The sequence below is a fragment of the Anopheles moucheti genome, chromosome 2, assembly GCF_943734755.1.
Source record: "Anopheles moucheti chromosome 2, idAnoMoucSN_F20_07, whole genome shotgun sequence".
Classification (NCBI taxonomy): Eukaryota; Metazoa; Arthropoda; class Insecta; order Diptera; family Culicidae; genus Anopheles; species Anopheles moucheti.
In genome coordinates, this window is record NC_069140.1 from 21,179,358 (window position 1) to 21,204,054 (window position 24,697).

The following is a 24,697-nucleotide window of genomic DNA, read 5'->3' on the forward strand; positions in this document are numbered from 1 at the left end:
CATATTGTAGTAATATTTAATGATTTCGGTTATGAGTAGCACTATCAAGACGGCCGACCATACCATAAGTAATTTCTACATGCTTGCTGCTATAAACAAATATACCACTCACTAAAGATAAAAACCCCTGTATTGTAAAGCTTATAGCCTTAGGAAAGCTTTAACACAGGAACCAACACACAGACACCTACACACACAAACAAGACACGATCATCCACGATGATCACTGTGGATGAGAACATCACCAGTCACTAGTCGACTATTGAACGATCTGAATCCATTGTTTATGGATGCATGCTATTAAATACCGAACGTTCCTAATTAGTTCCTATTCTTTCTCCCTTCGCAGGGCCCAGTAATAATGGGTGAAATGAGCACGGAATTATAATGGCAAATCGAACACGGCTTCATTCATCCATCCCATAGCCTTAGGAACCACCGCTGTCAAATTGAACTGTCAACGTGGCAAAGAGAAACCTCTCTACTACTCGCTATAAAAGAGAAAAACCATCGATGTTTGGATACAATTTGATTCATTTATGTGTGTCGAATGAAGCAAAAACGCTCGTAGATGTTCTTTTTCCCCCATTTTTCCGCACCACAGTTCTTTTAATTGTTTAATATTTAAAGGTTATTATCAAAATTTAATACATCACCCACAATGATCTGGCTCTGTACAAAACTGTACCGTATTGATGTGCAAGTGCCACGATGAGAAAAGGTTAAAATTATGAATACACATACACGCATTCACTGCGAACAGCAGGTTGGGTGTGTAAGCGAGCAGTGAATTTTTTGTACCAGTGCAATCGAATGCTAGATAGAATGATGAGTCGGAGCGATATTAACTAGCATAGAAGTGGAAAGAGTTTCCTCAATGGTGTATAATGCAGGCGAAGATGAGCAGTTGTTTTTTTTAATTCACTCTTCATTCACTTATCAATGTATTAACCCCGGGCGGGGGCACGGTGTGTGACGGCTGCCAGGGACAGTGCAGCGGTCATTACACGATAGTGTTAGGTATGTTTTAACGAAAAAGTAACAAAAAAAAAATAATGCAGTACCACTAAATGCAATCCAGAACCAAAAAACGAAGCGAAACGTCAAACGACACTTAAATCAAAATAAGAAGGGAACCCGACCCGTACACTAGGAAGGTAAGCTAGACACTAACTGGCGTATGAACTAACGAAGAGTGAGATGCATTCTCGATGTGTATGTGTGCTTAGATGTAAGGAGTGTATTTGTCGAAACATCCCGCCCGTAACGACGGCAACGAAAACCACTGCCAACACTCGCCAGTGCCAGTGTCGTTCGTCTGATGCTACGTTGACTGAGGGTGAAGTGTTTGGATATCCATCATTTATTATCCACAATCGCTAGTGGCTAAGTTTTCGGTGTACGTACTATGTATTTTTCCGGTAGCAGCTTGGACGGTGTGTTGCGTCTGGTTTAGCCACGCTTAAATCTCTTACTGTTAGGTGTTTTTGGACGATTCGAACAGTGTGCTCCAATGTGTTTAATCTGTTCCGTTTCTCAAGCCCCTTTCCACGCGAAAGCAGACTTTGCAGAGCCTGCAATAAAGCGGTTTCACTATCTCTCTCTCTCTCTCTCTCTCTCTCTCTGTTTCGACACCCGTTTTCATCAGTATCTCAGTACCCATCCGTTCGGTGTTTCCATTTAAAGACACTGCATGCATCCGGAAGACCCATCATAGCCCAACAACCAATCAAGGAAGATCAAACGTCTTCCACTGGAACGGAATACGAAGTGCTCTTGCTGTCAGAATCTTCCTGGTTTTTTGTAATAGTCGTTAAAATCAAAAGAAATTCATTGCATGTATGTAAGTTCATTAACATTGATCCATACACGAATGCAACAAAAAACCCCTCTTCTCATGCCCCTGAAACAAAATAAATTTAAACAATTGGATTGTGAACATAATATTCAATGTTTTGAAGTGATAGTCCTGTGTGTATCAAACAAAATCTTGAAGAGTATAAATAATATTGAGAAATTTCAAATCATTCATATACACATAGTTGCCGAGTTCCCGCAATTGCAACGTACTGCTATAACCTGGGAAAAATCCGCGTATCTCGCATTTCTGTGAGGGCCGAAGCCGGCAGTTAAATCGTTTAAACTTCAAAGTTACATCTGACATTCAAAGGCATTTATAATTCCAGGCAACAAATTGCTGCAAAACATAACAGAAGTACTATCACATTTTTTATATTTAATGACTTAATTTATTTTCGACACATTCGTGAATGAAAGACGTATCTAACATTTGGCCAATTATTTGAGATATAATTACTTTTTTTCTTATTTCTATTGTGTCTATTGTTGGAGAGTTTGAAGTTTTATTCTTGACCAAGAAGTTTTCTCAATCTCACCTTCGCATTGATGGAACTCTGATACTAATAGGTTTTAGTAGAAGATCACCAGTCATGATCAACGATAACAACAGGTGTATTTCACAGTAGTGGCTGTAGATGTCCTCTTGGTATCAAATACGAGACTTCAAATATCGGAGATTAGACTAAGAAAAGTGGTTGCACAATGTCTGTTTATCTGTCCGTTTTACGTCCATTGTACTACGTTTGCACTCTGAGTCTCTCTGTTCGTACGCTATAAACTTTTCGTAAACTGATTCGTTAGCTCACCTGATTTACAAAAAGTCCTACCTCTACAATATATACTACTTCCAGCAATACGGTGACCGAATCGGTTGTAAATAGGCAATTTCTATAATGTTCAAGCGGTAATAAACTGCTTACGATGCCATCCATTAAAGCTAATTACTTTGCTACAACTTTTCCCAACAATAACTTCCATTATTACAGCAACATGTTCGCGTCCCAAACGACATACTCGACCCGATTTACATTGGCTGCGGTTGTTTCTGCACTTTATTGAGTGATAAAATATGGAAATAATAATTTCAACCACCTCTATAGGCAGAAGGAAACAAATGGGATGGCGAACTAAATCGATACTAAAATTCAAAACGATGGTGATTTCTTCCCACTTTTCTGTGAAGTTCGCTACGATTATGGTATGAAATTGACTACGGTCGGTGGTAATGGTGGAATGAATATTAATGACAGTGCTACATGACATAACCGTACGATGAGTGAACGTGTCATTACCGGAAACGGATGTCGACATTCTAGCTCATTGAACAGGAACTCAGGAAAACCCTCTCAGTAAGCGTTGACTTCTTTCCACACAAATCATTCGTAATGATTTTTTCCCCGCCATCCTCATCGTTCTAATCGTGTCTGTTTTTCCTTACAGTTTGGTTGCAGTTTCATATGGCTGGGATGATGAGCGTCGCACGCTCTCGGGGTAAAATAAATATTGCATACCCAAAACCAAACACCGATCAGGAGAACACAGTCAAAGCAGCAAAGCAGGGGGTGTCCACGGTGAAGGAGAGATGGTAAAAAAACAATCAACCACCTATGGCTGCCCTATGCTATTGACATTCGTCGATTCATCACTAACCGAGGTCCTGGAGCAGTCTCCCGCAGTGTGACTTTGATCTCGGTACGGTACGGGCAGGGCGAGCAGGACCCAGACACAGTCTCCGGGACTAACGGTACGTAAAAGAATCACTGATGACTGTGTTGTCTGCTATTAAAAGGATTGCATCTCGCTCCCGTGTCCCGTTGGATGCCGTGCTGGATTGGTTTGAGTGAAGTGTCTTTTGAAATCGATATTTAAATAAAACACACCACTATCACGCCCCCTACGCCCCATAGCGATGAAAGCGAACGCACAGAAGCGTAGGAAATTATCCACCATCTCCAGTGGGACTGTTGCCACTGTACACGAACGAGACGAACTGCCCCAAACGCGTGGCAACCTGCGGGAGCGATATCGCTTCACGGAGGAACTGTTCCAGCTGTTCGGCAGCATTACCGCCCACTGTTACCGCCAGCTCGCCCAAAAGGATCGTTCCGTCTGGGAGCGATTGTTCTGGCTGCTGATGCTAATCCTGGAGGCGGCCACGCTCGTGGCGATCATCATTTCCGCCTGGGGGAAATTCACCGCCAATCCGCTGATAACGACACTGCACGATACGATCTACCCGATCGAGCTGGTACCCTTTCCGGCGATCTCGCTCTGCAACAACAACCGCATCTCACGCACGGCCGCACTACGATACGCCCGTCTGCTGGCGGCAAGGGACACGACCGACCGTCGGAATGTGAGCTACTTTCTTGACCAGATCGCGCTGCTCGGCAAGCTGTACGACTTTGACTATGAGAATTTGCACCAGATGACCAAGTTCCAGGAGTATCTCGATTTGCACGACGTGAGCAATGGTACCGGGATGTACAATGCGCTGGAAACGCTTGCCAAGGTAAGTAATGCAGTTGAGTGGACCACTGTGTCGAAACGGGGGCGCAAGGATGGAAGGATTTTAACCCAAGCGGCACTCCATTTTCCCAGCTATCGCCCCGTTGCGAGGATATGCTGTTGCGTTGCTTTTGGAAAAGTATCGAACTACCGTGCATGCTGCGGAACGATATGATCGAGGTGCGTCGCACGCAGTACGGATTTTGCTGCACGTTCAACTTTATCGGACACAACGAAGATAGCGAGTAAGACCCCCTTAATGCAAGGGAAAGCAAGATGTACATCTTAAGTTTTGTTCGATAATTTTACACACATCACTCACATGCACTTGATGGAGTTCTAGAGAATTTTCTCGCTACAAGACAACCGATGTGGAAAACTTTTTGAAGTGAAGAGATGTTTCGATGCAATTTTTAACTTTCTGGCGCACATTCTGGAGTGAGTTGGAAGTGGAGAAGGGTTTGTATTTTCAAACTGTGTAGGAACAAAAACCACAATTACGCTTATTATAGTTGAACTTGAGCTTCAGATGGTTCCGTAAGCTAGCATGTGAAAGCAGCAGTCAGATAAAATGTTGAAATGAATGAGTTGTTCTAAATTAATCGCCTTAAGGTATGCAATTCGCAGTACAACGAAGTGTATTAAAGAAGATGGCGTATAGTACTGGAAAAAATTATTGCTTGTTCGTAGTACTATTTCTTCTTTATAATTTTCTTTGCACTAGTAGAACTGACCTTGTCGAGATGCGTAGTACTTACGAATTCCAGAACTAATTACTTCGCATCAACCAAAATCTGTATATTGATTGATAAAAAAAACGCTGCTAATTAACTTACAAAACACGTAGCAATTTTCCAGCATAACTCTAAGAGGCTACTTTCGTATTAGTAAAACCTAAAACTCCATCATACACATGCACACATAATCAAGCCACACGTATTAGCTCGTGCCATAAAATTGAAATCCTTCCGCTGATGCAAGCTTTCCATTCTGCTACCATCCGTTGTTTTTTTTTTGCTATGTTCTTCTACCCATCTTCTACCACCAGAATTCATCCGCCGCCGTACTTTTTGGACGTAACTGGACCGGAAATGGGATTGGTGCTTCTGCTGAATGGATCCTCTAATGACTATTTCTACAACTTGTTCAACAACATTGGCTTCAACGTACGGGTCTTCCCTTTTCCTTAGCAATGTCTACCTCTTGTCTCTAGTCACCCCCTCCCCCCTTTTCTAATAGTGAACCCCCTGCACTCCCCTGTCTTTTATGTCTAGTAGCCGGTAGTGATCCTCATCACTGTTGTCGCCCGCACGACAAGCTCGTGTAACGTGTCGTTTATTTTTTATTCCTGGTTGTTTCCGTCCCCGGTCGAACGGTAGCTTCAAATTTTCAACCCCAACGAAGTCCCGGACAGTACTGCCGGCGGGGTAAACGAGCAATTCGTCCACCTCGGTACGGAAACGTTCATACGAATTGATGCCATCACCATCAACAGTGAGCCGGATGTGCTGCGCTACTCGAGACAGAAGGTAAGCCACTGCACCAGACTGCACCGATGAACTGCACTCACCTGCACGCAAGGGTTATATGTCCGATCCGGTGCCGCTCGTTGTTTTTCTTCCTCGCAAAGAAAAAAATGGCTACGAAATGTACCGGTAGCCGAAACTACACTGGACTCGGCTAATGTGGGCCGCTGTGGTTGTACCACCACAGCCCCGTGCGGCCGTGGGAGATGCCACATGAAGCAGATGGAAGGTAATTAATTTATTTCGCAGCAACTCCATCGCAACGGGATGCACTTTGGATGAAACCGGGAAACAGCGATGCATTCGCTATTCAATGGGTAATTCTGCTGTGTTCCTGTGTCTGTTTTCATCGTAGCGAGGCGGAATTTGTAGTTGCAGTCGCATTCCCATTCGCATGGAATCTGATCCGCTGGGCACACCAAGCATGCGGGAGAACATCGCAATCTGCCATCGATACGGGGCAACTCGGTCGCATATCGACGAGCGCAAGGAGAGGCTGTATCGGAATTGCATTCGAGAGTGCTCTAGTAGATCGTATGCTGGGGAGAAGGGTCTGGGCATATAAAAACAGCTAGTTTGCTCATAATCCAATTACGGAGCACTGCGGAAAAGGATCGGGGTTGGTTAAGGGGATTGTTGTAAAATACTGCACCCGAAAACTTACAAACCAATGGCAGCGATTCCCAATTTTACAGTCATTTGACGTGGAACTGGTTGAGTACTAGGATCGGCCAGTAAAAAAACACAGCGGACATACTACGGATGGACGACTGAAAATGGTTTCGTAATGATGAGCTTTGTAGCGATGATTCTAATTTTCAGGCATTTTTATCATTTAAATTATGAATGGGAAGACAAAGCATGCTCGTGATCTTTTTTCTCTATTCGTTACATAGTGTTTAGGGTTAGTAATTGTTAAAATAGTGCAATAGCTTGCACCTGAGTATCTAGCTATGGGTAAGTTAAGTCAAAGAAACCCATAAGCAAGCCAAAACCGCTTTAAATTGTAGTGCCACTAAAGAATAGGAAAGTGATCACAAGTGTAACCAACCTCCAATCTAGTTCCATTCACTCAAATTTTGGAAACTTTTAAGAGGCAAAACTTGCTCGGAATTCATAGAAGAATATAATATACAATAGGCTCAAATAGCCTCGGATCTCGAATTATTTACTTACTTATCAGGCGTTACAACCACTTCACAGTCTTCCTTTAAATTCACATATGGCGGATGCATCAACGCCATCACTCCATCTCATCCATGTGGACAATCTAAAATGACTTTACGGGCTGGGTAGTTCGGTGTCATACTTATGACGTGACCAGCCCACTGGAGCCTGACGAGTCTAATGCGCTGTACGATAGTAAGATCGTAGAGGGCCCGTCACTGTAGCGGCTCCTTCGTTGTCCTTTCACACATACGGGACCAAAAACCGTTCTGAGCATTTTCTATATTTTTTTAGAAGATATTCGTTGTGGTTTTTAACATAATTCAAATTTCAAAAAGACTAAGGTTATACACCTAATACTAACATATTCGTTTACGTCATTAATTCAACGGCTTCAGCTTTAAATGCTATCCTTAATACTAATCGTTGAGCCTCAGCAATGCAGGCTACGTTTTACACAACAACATACTGGCCTTTAACCGACAAGAACAACATGTTTTGTGGCATCTTTTTGCCGGAACCATCCTCCAAAGGATTGTAGAAACCACATCGTTACGGAGATGTTTCGCATTCGGACCGAACCCCCGGTTTTCGGCGAGACAACATGTTTCAGCGACCAGACCAACCGCAGAACAATATTTATGTACCGTGCAACTTTGCATACATGCCGTCCGTTGGCAGCATCGGTATCGCGCTTGAAAGTGAACGCTTCACGACAGATGCTGCCGAGAGTTCGACGGTTCCCACGCTACGCTACTTGGGCGAGCGGCGTTGGATAAAGGAGGCAATTTGAAGCCCCCATCTCCAGCTGCCGCTCGAAATTGGCCACGTGGTAGTTGTGGAGGTGAAGAACCATTATCACCTCCCACCCCGCACCGTACAAACGGGTCCATCTCGTACTACCCCCTTACACGATAATTTATGCACTGCGGACACCCCGCTCAAATGTGGGGGAGTTGAACACTAACCTGCCGATTGTTTGCCGATTTTCAGCGCCAGTGCGTGTTCCGTAGCGAGCTGCTAAAGTACGGTGCCAACTACGGCCGTAGTAACTGCGTGGCCGCCTGTCGTCTCCGTAGCGTGATGGCACTGTGTGAGTGTGTACCGTTCTACATGCCGACGGCTGGAGCAACGGCCAGCAGCAAATCCATAACGACCTGCAATCTCCAACATATCGCCTGCCTGAACAAGTACAAGAGTAAGTAGAGCGCGGGGGGGAGGGCCAGGATGCTACGGCACAGCTATGACCGCTAAAATTATCCTTAACAGAATTAATAGCTTGGAATGCTGACCGGGGCACTGGTTTTTCGAGGGTGGTGATGATAATGTTTTTGATATCTTCTCTCCCCCTTCCCCCGGGGTCTGTTCGCAATTGTAATTGCACCCCCATTCCCATCTCGACACACAGTCAAGTGGTCAACCGTGATAACGGACATCGTGCGGATACCGGGCCTGGAGAAGGAGATGGAAGAATCGCTCTACTGTCCGGAATGTTTGCCCTCGTGCTCGGCCAGCAAGTATCAGATCACCGCCTCGGAGCTGCCGCTGATACGTTCCCGGCGCGATGGGTTCAGCATAACGGCCGGCATCGACCACGTGGAGGACGTCGCGGTGGTGCGGATATTCTTCGGCCAGCCGGAAACGTGGATGTACAAGCAGGATGTGGCCTACTACTGGTTCGAGATATTTAGCAACTTCGGTGGGATGTTCGGCATCATGGCCGGCATGTCGCTGATAACCCTAATGGAGGTTGTTTACTTTGTCGGCCGGCAGCTGGTGCTGGTGTTTGCGACCCGCTCCTGGAGTGCCCGGCTTCGTGCCCGCAAACCGACGAAACTGGAACTGCTGCAGTGAGGTAATGTGTTTATGTGCGTGTGTGTCTAGCCATGAACTGTACGTTTTTTGGCAAAAAATGCTTTGGTCAACAACACTCTCCCAACTGCTGTTAGTTACAGCCATTGTTTTGTACCACACCAATTAACACCACTACGTACGGCAACGAGCGCCACTTAACATCATAAACACACGGAAGAGCACTGTGAAGTTGTCCTCTAGTTGTACGAACCAACCGACGGTTTAACTCGCTAGCTAGCTGCTGTGTCACGAATGCTTAGACGATGCTGATTTTACCGTGGCTAAATTTATGCAAACAAGCTCTTTTAAGAACATGGTAAACAGCGAACACACAGCAGCACGCAATGGCAGTTTGCTATAAAGAAAAGCTTCAAATTATAGCAAGTACCTAGTGCACATGGAATAAATTCCTCACTGGCAAATAGAATAATAATCTGCAACTTTGATGAAAGCAACTTATAATTATAATTTGCTTCTGGAGCTCTGGGACAACTACTCGTAACTCTGTCGTATAGCTGTTTCCAACTTCCCTAGCAATCTTGGGCATCATACGAGAAATCGAACTCCCGTAGTTGATCGTCTTGACGTAACGATCTATTAAGTCATCCCTGGCCTTCCCGACCTACTAGCCTTATTAAACCTCGTAGCCGGATAGTTAGTTCTTGCAGTACAGGGAATTGGACTGTGTGGATATGTTCAGACCAGCACACCTGACACTTATTGCAACCGTTCCGATGTTCTTATTTGTTTCTCAGTTTATTCTCGAATTGCAGTTTACTCGTATCCCATCCGATACAACGTTGCATTTGTTGTGCGCCAGTGTCCACGGACTACTTCGTCTCCGGCACTGGTGCTGATTCTGGACGGCATGGTTGACGAAGCTCGTTCCCACGCGTGTGAAGCACTTTCTTTGCCGTCCATTTGGTGTCTTCCAGCAGTGGACAGATGCTGTACTTCATAAGCGGATTCGCTTCGCCAGTGTCCTTCAGGTTGTACCAGAAAGCTACCGTCCCTTTCCGAGGAGGTATAGCGATGTGGAGCTTAGGGAAAATGATGTTACCTCCTTTAGAGACGTCGTTCAGCTGCCGAAGAAAGGGGGAAGGATTAATTATTTATTAAGCCATGATAGACATCGGGCGATAAGATACTCACGAAGAACAGCACTGTGGCCATTCGATCACCGGCATAGGCGAAACGATGGTATTCCTCCTTCGTCTGGATCGCATCTATTGCGCTCGTCTTAAACGAACCGACCTCGTTGTAGATCACCTTCAGATCTTCGGCCGATTCGCAGCTCAGCCCGGTCACTTTTTCGATGCGCTGGGTCAACCGCTCCACCAGCGGATGGTCCCGATCGTGCAGTGTGAATGTTTGATGGTTTTCGTAAAACACCGGCAGCCAGCTATCATTCGTCGGTCCGGACTGCTTAATGTGTGTACCGCCCAGCGACTGCAACTGGGCAATCTCACCATCGTGCACTATGCCGTGGAACAGTGCCACGAACGGGTCGTTACTGATGACTTCCACCTTGCTGGGGATGATGATGCTGTGCATGTTACGCACATCGTAAAAGCAGAACAGTTGACTCAGCACGGCGGGCGACTGTATGTACGTGCCCCGGCAGAGCTCCATGTACGGCTCGAACTTGATCGTGACCACCTTCTCACCATCGAGCATTTTAACTTCAGCCCCACCATATCCGTCCACTTGTGCACCGATGCGTACGATCACAAACACTACCAACGCCAACAGTGGCAGAAGCCACTGACCAGAGCGAATCTTGCGATCCATTTGCGCGCTTCAGGGGGGTAAGATGTCTGAAATCCGACTGAGCGCACCGTCGCACCGGATAGGGATCCGGTGCCTGAAGAATACGACCAACGTGTCGTCGCGTGCCATTGTGTGGACAGTTGTTCAAACATCACACCAATACCCGCGCTGGGGAAGGTATTGTCAGCGCTCATATCTTCGCTTTTGTCAACCCCTGAGTTCGTTTGAAGATTCGTCTACCTCAAATACCTCAATAATCCTGTAATTACAGTGAAACACAAACTCTTGTCCCGCATCTCTGCATGGAACACACAAACAATCTTGTGGAGAGAGCTCTAACCGTACGCCCCGGTTCCAATTCTTTCCACGGTGGTGGTGCCAAGGTGATGAAACCCAACCATTATACGTTGGTGGCGATTTTCCACCCCAACCAAACAAAGGGAACCTTCTCAATTCGCCACCTGGAACAATTGTCGTACCTTTCCCTCCTGTTCCCGGTGGTAGAAACTCCCAACATCCTGCCGTACGTTCGAATCAATATAAATTCCACTCGGTTTCCAACCTGTGAATGAACTCAAAATCCTTTCCAAAGCTTGGAATGAGATTCGACGCTGCTGGATGATACATACATATCAATGGGTGCTGCGTTCGATATATATATAAAAAAGGAAGAATGCCATCTCACCGCTTCATTTCATATGCACCCTCCAAGGATTTTTTGCCTTGTTTGCCACCGATCCGATCCGCCATTCGGAATTGATCGATTTCACGTAGTGCATTTGGCATTCATTCGCGAGCACACCGGTGTGCAAATTGTTCGGACGATGAAAACTCCCACAGCCCTATCCGGACGATTGCGGGAACCGGGTGAATATTGTTGCTGCAATTTTAAGCTCGTCCCGCACTCTCACGGCTGGCATGGCCGTTTTGTTTGAACACCAACGGCAATGGCAAGAACAAAAGCCGCCAACTCCACTCCGGTGGGTGTGATGGACCCCAATATCAAACGGCCAATGAAATGAATCTCCTGCACCGACTAAAGGGTTGTTGTTTTTTTATCTACAGCAAGTGGAATGAAACGATACGAAATGCATGAAATATTTAGTTGTTATGAAATCCAATCATAACGATAAATGTACCCTCGGATAAATTGTTTTCCCAGCCTCAATGCCGGGGAGGATGTGCAGTGCAGTGCGTCGACTGTGTGTGTATTTGCCCTTCCTCGACGGAGTTCCAGTTCAAAGTACATTCCAGCTGGTTGAGAGCTGACCCCGCCATCAGACAGATGATCGGAAGGAAAATTTTCCACCCAAACGCCAAACACTGAAATCTAATATGTCTTTCCTTCTCTCCCCTCTGTATTTTTTCCTATACATCACCCACCGAACTTGAAGCGATCCGAGCGATGTAACAACCTACGGGACGAACTGGGCCTTGCGTGCGTTTTGTGTGTATGTTTGCGTTTCGCTTCGGGGCTTTTTGGGCAAATATTTACCAGCGTGTGTGCGCGCGTCCATAGCGTTTTCTATAATGTCAGGACATTCAAGAAAGGATGAGGAGAATGGGAGTGAACATGAATGAGCACAAAAAAAAAACTCCCCAAAGGGTCAGTGTGCATTGTTTTTCTAATCGAATTTTTCTATCGCGGTAACCCTTCTGTCAGCAAAAACTACCCGGTGGGTTAAAGGTTGTCCCTAACCCTATAAAGTAGAACTTCAATTTTAACGGCAAGAAAAAAGGTTAAATTTCTGTACAAACGATTCCAGCTCGATTGGAAATAAATCATTGGACGACCGGACCTCAAACGGTCACCGATACACGCTTAAGTGCAGCTCCTAATCAAGACATAACATCGGCCTAATCTCAACATACAACGTCTTCATGACGGTATGTGCACCGTAAGGCAAACATTCCACGCATCTATCGAGCCCCGTGTCTTTGGCTAACCCTGGCACAGGAATCTTTATTGGTTTTGTTCAATATCAACAACCGGCCAGAGAGTGGTCAAAAATAGTGCACAGATGTCGTAACGGTCGGGCCGGTGTGCCGGATCACTTCATTTACGCCTCACTACAGTCGATCAACAGTGTATCGGTGAATAGATAATATCACCCGGTAGCCGGGGAACCCTTGCCCCCCACACTCTGGTTGATGGATTGTTAGATTGAATCGAACGTACCGACGCTACTGCTGGACAATGTTCACATGTTACCCGATTCAAATCCCCGGACATGGCAGACGATGAACCAGAGCAGGCAGGATTCGAGCCGGTTCCGGAGTATCAATACGTCCGTTGGCAAATTTCCGCATTTGGTGAAGATTGTGGACTTTGCTGGACGTACCGGTTGCTTCGATGCACTCACTCTAGACGATGACAACACAACACTTGCACTGCTTCCGGTTGCATGAGCAGTGAGAGCAATGGCAACCGATCACAGTAGGCAGTTTGCGTAAATATGTTCGCTTTGGCTAAACCGCTCGTCGGAACGTAGCACAAATTTAATATTACATACGCACTAAACGCATCCAATACTTAATCTGGATGCAAGTTTACATTGTATTGTTTTGATTCCTTGTCCGGGAGATACTCCGAGAAATTCCATCCCTGGGCCAAGCATTAAACATTTCATTCGATCAATTAACTCTACGGAAGATATCATTCTGTTTCCATCATCGCCACAAAGAGCTCCAAAGAAGCTCAGTGCAGACATCCTCGCTTGGTTGGTAACGCTTTGGTTGTGATTCCTTCACTGTTCAGCGTAGCAAAATGTGACCACGATAGCAACATTCATGCCGTGAAGGAGATGTGTTGACATTTTTACCTTACACTTTACCGCACCAAAATCAAAGTGTCCTCGAAAAGCCAACCGAGAGATCCGATTTCCCAAACGCCATCCTCCATCCTGTCCGGATTGTCATGGGTACGGTGGCAGGTGTATTTTGGTGCTTTGAAAAATCATCCACCTTCATATTTCTGGACGAAACGTTTGTATTTATCCGGCGGGAGCGATTTTCTACCCGTTTTGCAGCTCCATTTATCACCTTTTCCTCGTCAACCTGCACAGATGAAAGGAAGCATTCAAATTCGATGTGTTGTGCTTGAGAGATCAAGATACATGGAGTGGTGTGTGCGAATTGTACGTGTTGAAGGTAGTACTATCTCGTGGTCCTCGGATTAACCACACGCAGACGTACAGGATAGAAATGTTTCATAATTCCCCCGTGTTCCCTCGTCGTACCGTCGTCAGTTCCACGTGTGGCGAGATAGAGAGGGTGATGAATAAAATATTACCTATGTAGCAAAACATTTTTCATCCAACCATCCAACGCAACAGCAGCAGCAGTAAGTTGTACATGCTGACGAATGAACTCTGCTGTTCGGGGGGTGGCGTACAAACAAGCGAAATTTCTCTCGCGTACTCCATCCGGTTAGCTGGCGCTGCCGTGCAAGCGTGTAAACTCCTTCAGATTTCGGATGATGAGCGAATTGCTGCTGGAAAACATGGGTGTTGCCGCCCATCCGGAAGCAACGAAAGGATTACGTTTCCGGTGTGTGATTTCCGGCTGCATGCTACAGACCATTAACCAGTAAAGGGTGGTAAGCTGGTGGTTGTGCTGTAGTGCTTCGAGTGTAGTGGCGTTAGCAAGGGTTGAAACAAATATTTCAACAGGAAGTTATAGTTTCGTATCAAAGAGACTTACTTGTTGCATAATACAAACGCTTGTCGAAAGTTTTCAAAATAAACCGCGGGTTTGGATTATGATTATTCCGAAACGATTCTTCAAGCTCGTTGTAGTCTGTATCAAAGTAAGTGTAAATAATTCAGAGATTCGCGGTATTTCAAATTTTACAACAATGCAAGTAAAAAAAAGATTGATTATGCATGCCAATTTGGCGCAATGAAATTATTTTAAGTTCTGTGTACTTTCAAAAAGTCGCCTGAACTGCTGAATTTATTACGGGCAAAGTAGGGACATCCCACCTTACAACGTTCAACACTATAGCCCCCGGGGACTGCCTGTACTACTAGTTTATCGTATTCTAGTCTAGTAAATAATACTTCCCCTTCTAAATGCTTTTCGTTTTCCAAACGACCCATTATTATCTGTATTATCAGCCGCATCCAGGCTGAAGAGTACATTTTTCTCAAGGTATTTACTCCTTGTGTTTGTTTTCTTTTTAATTTTATTTATTAAAGAGAATATAATAATATAAACAAATGATAAATAAGACTAAAAAAGTTGGTTGTTGATGACTTTTCAAAAATTTATATAATTTTTGTCTTTCAACCTTCAAGTAGGCAACCCGGATATTTTTTTAAACTTTAAACTACAATTACTTTTGATTTATTGCTTGTATTGGTTTGGTGTATACATTGTCCTTTTCAACAAGCAGTAAGTATTTTATTTTGATTTATTTTAAACTTTACCACGTAAGTTGAAATCCGGCATACCCGGGTATTCCAAACGTTTTGACGTATACAATTAACGGTTCAGGTAGCTAAACAATGCTTTCTATCTATTCTTGCAAATCATTGTAAATCGGAATGTTAAATGAATATAGAACTATAATGCAAAATTATATACATTTTTTTATATGACACATACTGTAATATAAAAAAGAAACAAGTAATAACATTCGAAACAAGTGATCATTCGGGGATCATTCGTAATTAATGAAAAAATAAAATGTAAATATAAAAAATGTATTCAAATTTATTCGCAACAACATATTGCTTGAAGAAATAACCAATTATTATGGACGTATGGTTTGCCTCTGAGTTAGAAGAGTGAAAATGGAATTTAATGTACTCTTCACAAGGTTTTGACGAATGTTCGATGGAGCTTATCGTGTAGGGTACTTTGCTGCATGATGCTCGTAGATGAAAAAATTCAGAATAAACAATTGCAACGTGAAAAGACTTTCTTTTACTTTTATGTAATGTATTTATTTATAATTTATTAATATTTCTTGACTTTTTGTTGCACACCTGCAGCGTGGAATAAATTTGCCCATCACTATTGCATTGCACACTATCAAACCCGTGAGAGCGATCGCTAGTGTAAACTAGGCGTGGAATAAATTTGCCCATTTCACGCTGCCAGGTGTCACCTCTTGAAAAACATGCTCTCCTGGTATCGGAAATCTGAAACCAGCTGGTTTGTATGGAATTTCGTACCATTATATGTGATATAATGTATATAATTTTGCCTTATAGTTCTATATTCATTTAACATTCCGATTTACAAAGATTTGCAAGAATAGATAGAAAGCATTGTTTAGCTACCTGAACCGTTAATTGTATACGTCAAAACGTATGGAAAAACCAGGGTATGCCCGGTTGTCAACTTACTTGTGTAAATTTGTTTAAAAACTCTACATTTAACCAAAATCGGTAAAAAAATATTTAAATTTTCTGTTGCTGTATTTCAATTACCCATAGTGAACGAAGAAATGCATACGGAAAAGTAATACATTCCTACCCCTCAAGGTAAAAATAGTACGCACGCTGGTTAAATTATGCGAATTTTAATGCCAAAAGTGCAAACGTGTTATAAAGTGTTTCACAATTATATTCCCGCTACGAAAACGAAGGCTTCCTCGTCATGATTTTAAATTGGCAGTCATTCAAAATCATCCAAGTTCAGTTTTACTCTGTAGTGATTGTATGATTACTTCATACAATATTTTCATTATTCACGATTTTTAAGTAACAGTCCGATGTATTCCGAAAGAAAAAGAACACTGCTTTATAAGAACAAGATTGCTGTAAATATTTGTTTTATAAAACATTCCCCAACATCATTTTAAATTTCAAAACTGCTTCATTTGTACCATAGTGCCAAGGTCAGTTGAATGACAGCATAAACCAAGAAAGAAACAGCACATCTCGTCCCATCTCGCTCTATCCTTTGCTCACAAGCAAATGCCGAAATCTGCCGAAGTGCTTGCTTTATGCAATTGAGCTGTTTCTATTAGTATTGTTTTTCCGTTCGCTGCCTGCTGATAACAGTTTCTAGCCAAATTTGGGAATTAAGTTGCAATCCGATTCACGAACCGTTGCCACGCATTGCTGTGAGGAAGTCTAGTGCGTTACTACAAGCAAATACTTACCGCTCCACATTAACACCATGGGTCGTAAGTTCTGCGTTGGAGGCAACTGGAAGATGAATGGCGACAAGGCCAGCGTCACCGAGTTGTGCAAAACGCTGTCTGCTGGACCGCTCGATCCTAACACCGAAGTAGTGGTCGGATGTCCCGCGCCCTACCTGTCGCTGGCCCGCTCGCTGCTGCCGGAAACGATCGGTGTTGCGGCCCAGAACTGCTACAAGGTGGCCAAGGGTGCATTCACCGGTGAAATTTCCCCGGCCATGTTGAAAGATCTGGGACTTGGTTGGGTTATTCTGGGACACTCGGAGCGACGTGCCATCTTTGGTGAAACTGATGAGCTGATTGCGGAGAAGGTGGCTCATGCCCTTGCCGAAGGGTTGAAGGTCATCGCCTGTATCGGCGAGACGCTGCAGGAACGCGAAGCCGGCCAAACCGAGGCGGTTTGCTTCCGGCAGACGAAAGCCATTGCCGCCCAGGTAAAGGACTGGAGCAACGTGGTGGTCGCTTACGAGCCGGTGTGGGCCATCGGTACCGGCAAGACGGCCACCCCAGAACAGGCACAGGAAGTGCACGCCGCTCTGCGCAAGTGGTTCACCGACAACGTTTCTGCCGACGTGTCGAATGGTATCCGCATCCAGTACGGAGGTTCGGTAACGGCGGCCAACTGTCGTGAGCTCGCCGCTAAGCCCGACATCGATGGATTCCTTGTGGGCGGTGCCTCGTTGAAGCCTGAGTTTATCCAGATCGTCAACGCTAGACAGTGAAGCAACTAGTCTCTCGAACCCGTTAGTAGTTTAGCGGGAAGATGCACGCAATTGCCATCGGCCCGGTGTCGTCATGTTTCGTCTTATTTTAAGTTTCTCATTATGCTCGTTGTACACACGCACTGAACAGGTTGTTACGTTTAAGCATCCAGACAAAGAAGATTCTATTCAATAAAAACGTGTCTCAGTGAAAATGCACCTGTAGTCGTGTGCGAATGTTCTACTCGTTCATTTCCACATTGTCGTAGATGTCCTCTACACCTTCCATTGCTTTCAGCTTTTCTTTTAACTTTTCGTACGCTTCCAGCGCGTCGGGATTTAGTTTGATGATGGATTTGGGGAAAAAAGCGTGTTCGCTGTGTTCCACGGTATAGCTCAATTTTTCAAGCTCTTTTTTCACCTTATCTAAGTCTCGCGGATCGCATAAAAACTGCAATAGTTTAAAGGATTATATTATATCTACACCTAAGTTACGTTTCATTCTTCAATCGTTACCCTTATCAGTCGACTGTTTTCATCCATCACTTCGATATCTTCGGCACCAGTTTCGATAGCATGATCGGTACACACGGAAAGCAGATTGTCACCTTTCACATCAGGCGGAGCAATCGCTTCAACAAATCCTCTTTCGTCAAATGCGTGCATGGTATCGAAGAAAAGGGCACTGGAAATGAATTTTAAATCAGCATATAGAAAACCATTTTGGACCAGGATACGGATACTTACAAATTTTTCCTTAAAATTGTTGCCATCTCCATCTTCAGCTGAGCGAATCGGTCGGTGTACAGAACGCAGATTACATTCACCTGATCGAGTGCCTTAATCTCGAGCGTATATTTCTTCAGTTCTAGCGACTGTGTAGTACACTTCTTCAAGATGCCCTGAATAGTAGCGTTGGGCATGTTTTTCTTCAGCGCCTCATCAATCGATGATCGTAGCACGTTGTTAACGGCGGGATTGGGACCTCCAGCTAAAATACAACACATCTTTAAAAACGCTAGTCCAACATCGTTTTATTATCATTCCTTACCTTGCACAGCAAGCCGAATTTGTCTAGCTAGTTTAATGAATAATACCGCCTTTCGTCCATCGTTTAACGCCTTCACGTGCCGAATGTTTTGCCATTTGGAGTGGCCGGCAAACAAACTAGACCCGTGATGGATACACCGTAGGTTATGGTACGTTTGGAGCGATGTCTTCACGGTCCGTGTCAATCGTCCGGAAGTGGAAAGCATCATCCAAAAAAGCGTAAATGCTTGCTTCTGGCCCTTAAATGTATGCTCTCAGTTACATAAATCACGAGTTCTTTCCGGCAAATGAACTGAAATGTTATTGTTTACAAACGTGACATTGACGGCAGCTTGACAGTTCTTTGACAACACGTTGGAGCTATAGTGCGCTTCAAAAAAGGTGAAATTGCGCCATTTGAATGTTTGGCAAAGTTGAAAAATGGGTACAAAATTTGTGTAGTCAACCCCCCTCCCCGCGGTACCGCGGAAAATGCGTATAACTTTCGTTGTTGATACCGAACTTCGGCTCGGCTCAGCTTGGTCCGTGTCGGTTGTCAAATGCGATGATCAGCTGGTACGAAATTCCATACAAACCAGCTGTTTTCAGATTTCCGATACCAGGAGAGCATGCTTTTCAAGAGGTGTATCCGGTCGTAGAGATTAACCGTCAACTCTACGACCGGATACCCGGGTATGATTTTCGTTTTCAAACTTAAATAACTTTTTATTGAAATATGATAGCTACCTGATTTTTTTTAATGTATCTTTAGGAAATTTAGTTCTCTTTCAGAAAATATCCAATATGTGGCATTTGGATAACTGGAAACATTATTTTTTCGCAAATTTCTTTTTATACCCCTCATCTCTACGACCGGCATACCCGGGTATCCCATACATTTTGTATGGGGAACCAAAATTTTTCGTCTTTAAACTTAAAAATCTTTTTTTGTATTGGAAATTAAAATTTCAAATTTGGAACACAAAAGCGGGCATTAGTATTCTATACAATCGTGAAAAAACAGAATTTTAAAAGTTCATGTAGTTCATTTTAATGGTGTTTTTGTGTATGAAAACCCAACTTTTTGACATGTAGCATTCAATAACTTACTGTGATATATGAACTTTGCCTAGTAAAATTCTGTAATAAATCAATTTGTCAGCATTTAATATTAACAAAAATGCATATTTCAAACATATAATTTGTATATATATTGTATATAATACGTATATAGCATAGTATATATACAATAGCATATATATTGTATATAAAACAATACAAAGGATCAGGCGTTCAAGGCAAGAAACCCGTATGTGCTCAGGATTCAACAAACATGCCCAAATGTAACAGTTGTTGAACTCTAAATTCCATGCATAATATCTAATAAATATCATACAAGTACAATAAACATTCACAATCTTCAACATACACAAATTATATGATTGAAATATGCATTTTTGTTAATATTATATGCCGACAAATTGATTTATTACAAAATTTTACTAGGCAAAGTTCATATATCACAGTAGGTTATTGAATGCTACATGTCAAAAAGTTGGGTTTTCATACATAAAAACACCATTAAAAAATTCTACATGAACTTTTAAAATTCTGTTTTTTCACGATTGTATAGAATACTAATGCCCGCTTTTGTGTTCCAAATTTGAAATTTTAATTTCCAATACAAAAAAAGATTTTTAAGTTTAAAGACGAAATCTTTGCGTTCCCCATACAAAATGTATGGGATACCCGGGTATGCCGGTCGTAGAGATTAAGGTGTAGATTTGGTTATTGACACTACGGTTAAGGTGTAGATTTGGTTATTGACACAACGGTTAATCATTATTGTTGTGATCCAGCCTGGCGAGCTGATTAGATTAGTTGCTCGCCGTTGACAGTCAAGCTGTCAACGTGTCCATGTGTAGGTGAAGGGCCAGCTCGGCAGGTCAAAGGGCCCAGCACGAGAAAAGGGAATGGCGCAATCCTGCTTGGTGCGATCGTTCGGTGTGCGCACGCGTCCTAAGTCATTATAAGTTATTTTAAAATATATAGTTACATACTTACGCGACTTAAGTGGTAGTAGAATATATTTTTTGTGGAACCCATGATATTGGGAACATAGTACCGAAACATAAAAAATATTTTATTGTTAATTATAAAGTATGGTATAACAAACAATAGTTAAGAAGGAAACATAAGAAACAGCCCTGAAAGATTCCTTTGTTTTATCACAAAAACACAAATTGAAAGTCAAGACTACCATAGACAATAGACAGTGATTACGCTTATCATTCGAGCTTGGTGCAGGCGATAGTTAAACTGTGATTTGAAGAGCCAACGCAAAGGTGTCCGATGGTCAATTCGCGCTTTACAATGCGTTTGAGCAAATCTTGCATCCTAACTCTTGTAAGTTTATTTCTACGAAACATATCAGCTTCCGAAGATCATGGAAATACGAACAGTTCTCTAAAGATGAGCATAGAACCTCAAGCACTCACAATCAGTCTGACACAAACTGCAGAGTTTGTATTATTTATTCAGTAAGTATTCTGTGTTAAGAGATTAATGAAGTCTATTAAAGATTTGATCACTTGTAGGGATTGTAGTGATGCTGAACATAACCTCACAATAACATGGGATGTTGAAGAATATATCGAAGTTAGTCCTTCCTTCATCATGCGAAATGGATGTAACGATTCGAGGTTCAGTGTGAAAGTTGCAGCCACAAAGCAGGGACAATTTATCATCCAACCCGTAATCATTTCGAGTAGCCCATTCTACGACAATGGTCGCCTGTTTGTGCAGCTTAAGGTAGCTAAATATCGCCCACTGATAATCATATCGATGCTCATTGGATGGACTTACACCGTATGCTGGACAATAGGAGATTACTTTCAAGCTTGGACCAGTTACAGACGCAAAAGCGTCGTTGGATTGAGCATCGACTTCCTGTTCTTAAACATTGTTGGCAATTGTTGCTATGCAACGTTCAATGTGGTTCTGTTCTCGAGTGAATTTATTGAGGTATGTTTGCTGAAATGATTTCCTCTTCAAAGGCTAATGTTTGTTTAGGCAGAGTATTTTAGACGTCATCCGTTCGGCCTCAATCCTGTGGTGGTGAATGATGTTGGATATGCAGTGCACGCCGTGTTTGGCAATCTTGTCCTTATTACCCAGTGTTACATCCAAAGTGGGTAAAGAGACTAGGTGGGCTCATCCCTAACGATTTGACAACCGCGCTATGAAAAAAAAGTAGAAATGGTTTGACAGTTCGCGGTACGGTCACTTGAGAGTGTGTGTGTGTGTGTGTGTGTGTTATCGTTCTGAATGATATTGCGTGCAGAGAGTATATTTTCAGTGTTGTTCAAATTCAAGAACTGTACCAAATCCAAGCTCTCAATACGGCTGATTAGGAACTATGCCAATCAGTTGTCGGTCTTAAATTTCTTCGAAGTTGGCTGCCCGTTGATCACACACGGCTCAGGAAGCTGGACACCTTTATTGAACTGATAAATAAACTCGCAAAGAGTAGGGAAGGAGCAGAATATTGAATACAGAAACAGAAATTATCGATTCAAATTTGCAGGAAGAGCTTCAGGCAACACAATCAAAACAAAAACAGCTGTGCACGGATACCGTAACGCGAAACGTCAAATGGGTATTTAAAAATGGCCTGCTGAAAAGAGCTATGAGCCCACCTAGTCTCTTTACCCACTTTGGTTACATCTATCACAGTGGTGGAACTGGTTTGTCAACCGTTGTGAAGCTGCTCATATCCGGATATGTCATGATGGTGAGCGTGTTCTGTATCTTGACGGTTGAACAACAGATGCACTGGCTGGACTTTCTGTACATACTAAGCTACGTGAAGCTGTCTACGAACCTGATCAAATACATTCCCCAAGTGCTGATGAACTATCAACGTAAGAGCACGGAAGGTTTCGCCATCTCGAACCGATTGTTGGATATTACTGGCGGCCTGCTAAGCTTGCTGCAGATGGTACTTAACGGATGGAATTACGGTAAGAATACCGAATCGTGTGTACTACACAATCATATTCTAATGTTTATGTTTCCTTTTTCCGCCAGATGACTGGCAATCCATCGTTGGAAGTCCGGTAAAGTTTGGTCTGGGATTCGTCTCCATCTTTTTTGATATAATCTTCATGGTACAGCATTATGTTTGTTACAACAGTCGAAAAGCAGAGCAAAAATAAGTCATCTTTAAAAAACAACAATCAGCATGTCTTATTCGAAACGAGGTGAAAGATTTTTAGCGATGCTCGTAGTACAGAATGCTACGCTCCCATTCTCTTATCACATTGGTTTGTTTTATCGCATAATACATATTTGTCGAGACTGCGTCGCTGATGCTCGCACTCACTAATCTCATCCGGCGCGATTTATTCGTAACAATAGATCTGCTTAACGGCCTGCATCTGGAATGGTTGACGGAAGCTGCTCACTGGTACAGCGTTCAGTGATAAACTGATACTCCGGCAAGATAGCTGGAGTTCCACAGCTTCACCAATGAACTTCCTGTGGTGGTGTGTGTTGGGAGTGGTGACTGTTGGGACAAGTGCGCAAAATTTGTCCTTATCATTCGTGCCTCAATCTGTGGTAGTAACGTTTGGTGAAACTGCAAGCTTTAGTATTGAGGCCAAGTAAGTACCACCGATCAACTTTGATGAGGTGGTTTCTAATTTTCTCATCTTCTTTTCCTCAGCGGTTATGCATCATCGTCCTTTGACTTGCAATTGTTCTGGCCCGAAGATGAAGCGATGCAGATACCATCCAACCAAACGATCCCATTCAGGGTGGGTTGGAACAATCACACAGTTCCGCTGCTAATAGAACCAACAAAACAGGGACGCTTCATTGTGCAACCGTACATAGAACCTCGGGGCTCAGTGGACGACACTAGACTGTTCCTGTTGATCAAGGTGGCTTTGTATAAGCCGCTGATGATCATCTCACTGTTGGTTGGATGGGCCTACACTGCCTGCTGGTCAGCCGGATATTATCCACAGATATGGTTAAACTATCGCCGAAAAAGTGTGGTTGGTTTGAGTTTTGACTTCCTATACATAAACATTGTAGGACACATAAGCTACGTACTGTTCAATGCCTTTCTGTATTGGAACAGCTTTGTTGAGGTAAGGTAACGACGTTTCCCTTTACATCCCTTACAACTTAATTGCATTCTCTGGTATCTCACATGCAGGATGAGTATTATCGAAGGCATCCCTTTGGATTGAATCCGGTAATCGGGAACGATATTGGATTTGCGGCACACGCCGTATTTGGTACCGGATTTACCATTTTTCAATGTCGCATATACGAAACAGGAGGCAACAGTGTCTCGAAACCGGCGAAAGCGATCATTGCCACCTACCTCATCATCATTATCGCTACAATGAGCTGTGCCATGATGGATGTGTTGCACTGGTTAGATTTTTTGTACATCTTAAGCTACATCAAACTGTCCACAACTATGATCAAATACTTCCCGCAAGCCTACATGAATTACCGTCGCAAAAGTACGGAAGGGTTCGAGATCATGAATCGGCTGCTGGATCTGGCCGGAGGTCTATTTAGCATACTTCAGATGGTATTAAATGCATGGAATTTTGGTAAGTGGGCATGGTGCTTGGCGAGGTTTGTAAATAAACTATTGATTTTTCGCGTGTTATTTTCAGACGATTGGCGATCCATCGGAGGAGACCCCGTCAAGTTTGGTTTGGGCATCTTTTCGATTTTATTCGACCTTGTGTTTATGTTCCAGCATTATATTCTGTACAGGTGCGTATCAATATCTACTATCCACTGTAGCGTTCTGAAACGAAGTCTTAATCATTTCAGGAAAAGGAATATAAAAACACCGGTGGAGTTTCCTATGCTACCCAAAGGTTCTTGATGGCTTGTCGCTGTGAGTAATGTACAGTTTTAACACAAATCATTCGATATAGTTTGGATTGCTCAATTTGACCCGAAGTTTGACTAAGAACGTCCTCTCACATGTATCTAATTTAACTGATATTATGTCATTTAGTTATCCAACCAGACTTTATGCAAGCCAAGTCACGAACTTTGCAGATCCCAGCTCTTAAAGGAAGAAGGTTTTGCTT

General features: G+C 43.3%; 5 protein-coding genes and 1 pseudogene across 9 annotated transcripts in view; 4 read left to right on the forward strand and 2 right to left on the reverse strand.

Annotated features, from left to right (window-relative positions):
- LOC128310013 (homeobox protein 5) overlaps positions 1 to 1,906 on the forward strand; it is a 91,912-nt gene extending 90,006 nt beyond the window's left edge. For all 5 annotated transcript variants that reach the window (XM_053046541.1, XM_053046540.1, XM_053046543.1 and 2 more), the window contains one exon: positions 350 to 1,906. In XM_053046541.1, coding sequence (XP_052902501.1) covers positions 350 to 359 — 10 coding nt within the window. In that variant the 3' untranslated portion in view covers positions 360 to 1,906. The remainder of the gene's footprint in view (positions 1 to 349) is intronic.
- A 1,841-nt stretch (positions 1,907 to 3,747) lies between these two features.
- On the forward strand, positions 3,748 to 9,078 carry LOC128298228 (pickpocket protein 28-like; annotated as a pseudogene).
- Positions 9,079 to 9,745: 667 nt separating this feature from the next.
- On the reverse strand, positions 9,746 to 10,706 carry LOC128299307 (prolyl 4-hydroxylase subunit alpha-1-like). The gene is made up of 2 exons (XM_053035225.1): positions 10,068 to 10,706; positions 9,746 to 9,997 (listed from the first exon to the last, which is right to left on the reverse strand). The coding sequence occupies exons 1-2, from the start codon at positions 10,704 to 10,706 to the stop codon at positions 9,746 to 9,748; spliced, it is 891 nt and encodes a 296-aa protein (XP_052891185.1).
- A 5,902-nt stretch (positions 10,707 to 16,608) lies between these two features.
- On the forward strand, positions 16,609 to 17,777 carry LOC128303179 (triosephosphate isomerase). The gene has a single exon (XM_053040083.1). The coding sequence runs from the start codon at positions 16,818 to 16,820 to the stop codon at positions 17,559 to 17,561; it is 744 nt and encodes a 247-aa protein (XP_052896043.1). The 5' UTR covers positions 16,609 to 16,817; the 3' UTR covers positions 17,562 to 17,777.
- On the reverse strand, positions 17,702 to 18,858 carry LOC128303076 (probable transcriptional regulatory protein Teth514_1449). The gene is made up of 4 exons (XM_053039968.1): positions 18,592 to 18,858; positions 18,288 to 18,531; positions 18,057 to 18,225; positions 17,702 to 17,991 (listed from the first exon to the last, which is right to left on the reverse strand). The coding sequence occupies exons 1-4, from the start codon at positions 18,797 to 18,799 to the stop codon at positions 17,782 to 17,784; spliced, it is 831 nt and encodes a 276-aa protein (XP_052895928.1). The 5' UTR covers positions 18,800 to 18,858; the 3' UTR covers positions 17,702 to 17,781.
- Positions 18,859 to 20,942: 2,084 nt separating this feature from the next.
- On the forward strand, positions 20,943 to 24,486 carry LOC128299311 (cystinosin homolog). Its single transcript, XM_053035232.1, has 8 exons — positions 20,943 to 21,109; positions 21,167 to 21,593; positions 21,642 to 21,752; positions 22,294 to 22,591; positions 22,659 to 22,687; positions 23,794 to 24,202; positions 24,269 to 24,371; positions 24,432 to 24,486. Exons 1-8 carry the CDS (start codon positions 20,943 to 20,945, stop codon positions 24,484 to 24,486), a joined length of 1,599 nt encoding a protein of 532 aa, XP_052891192.1.
- The last annotated feature ends 211 nt before the right edge of the window (positions 24,487 to 24,697 follow it).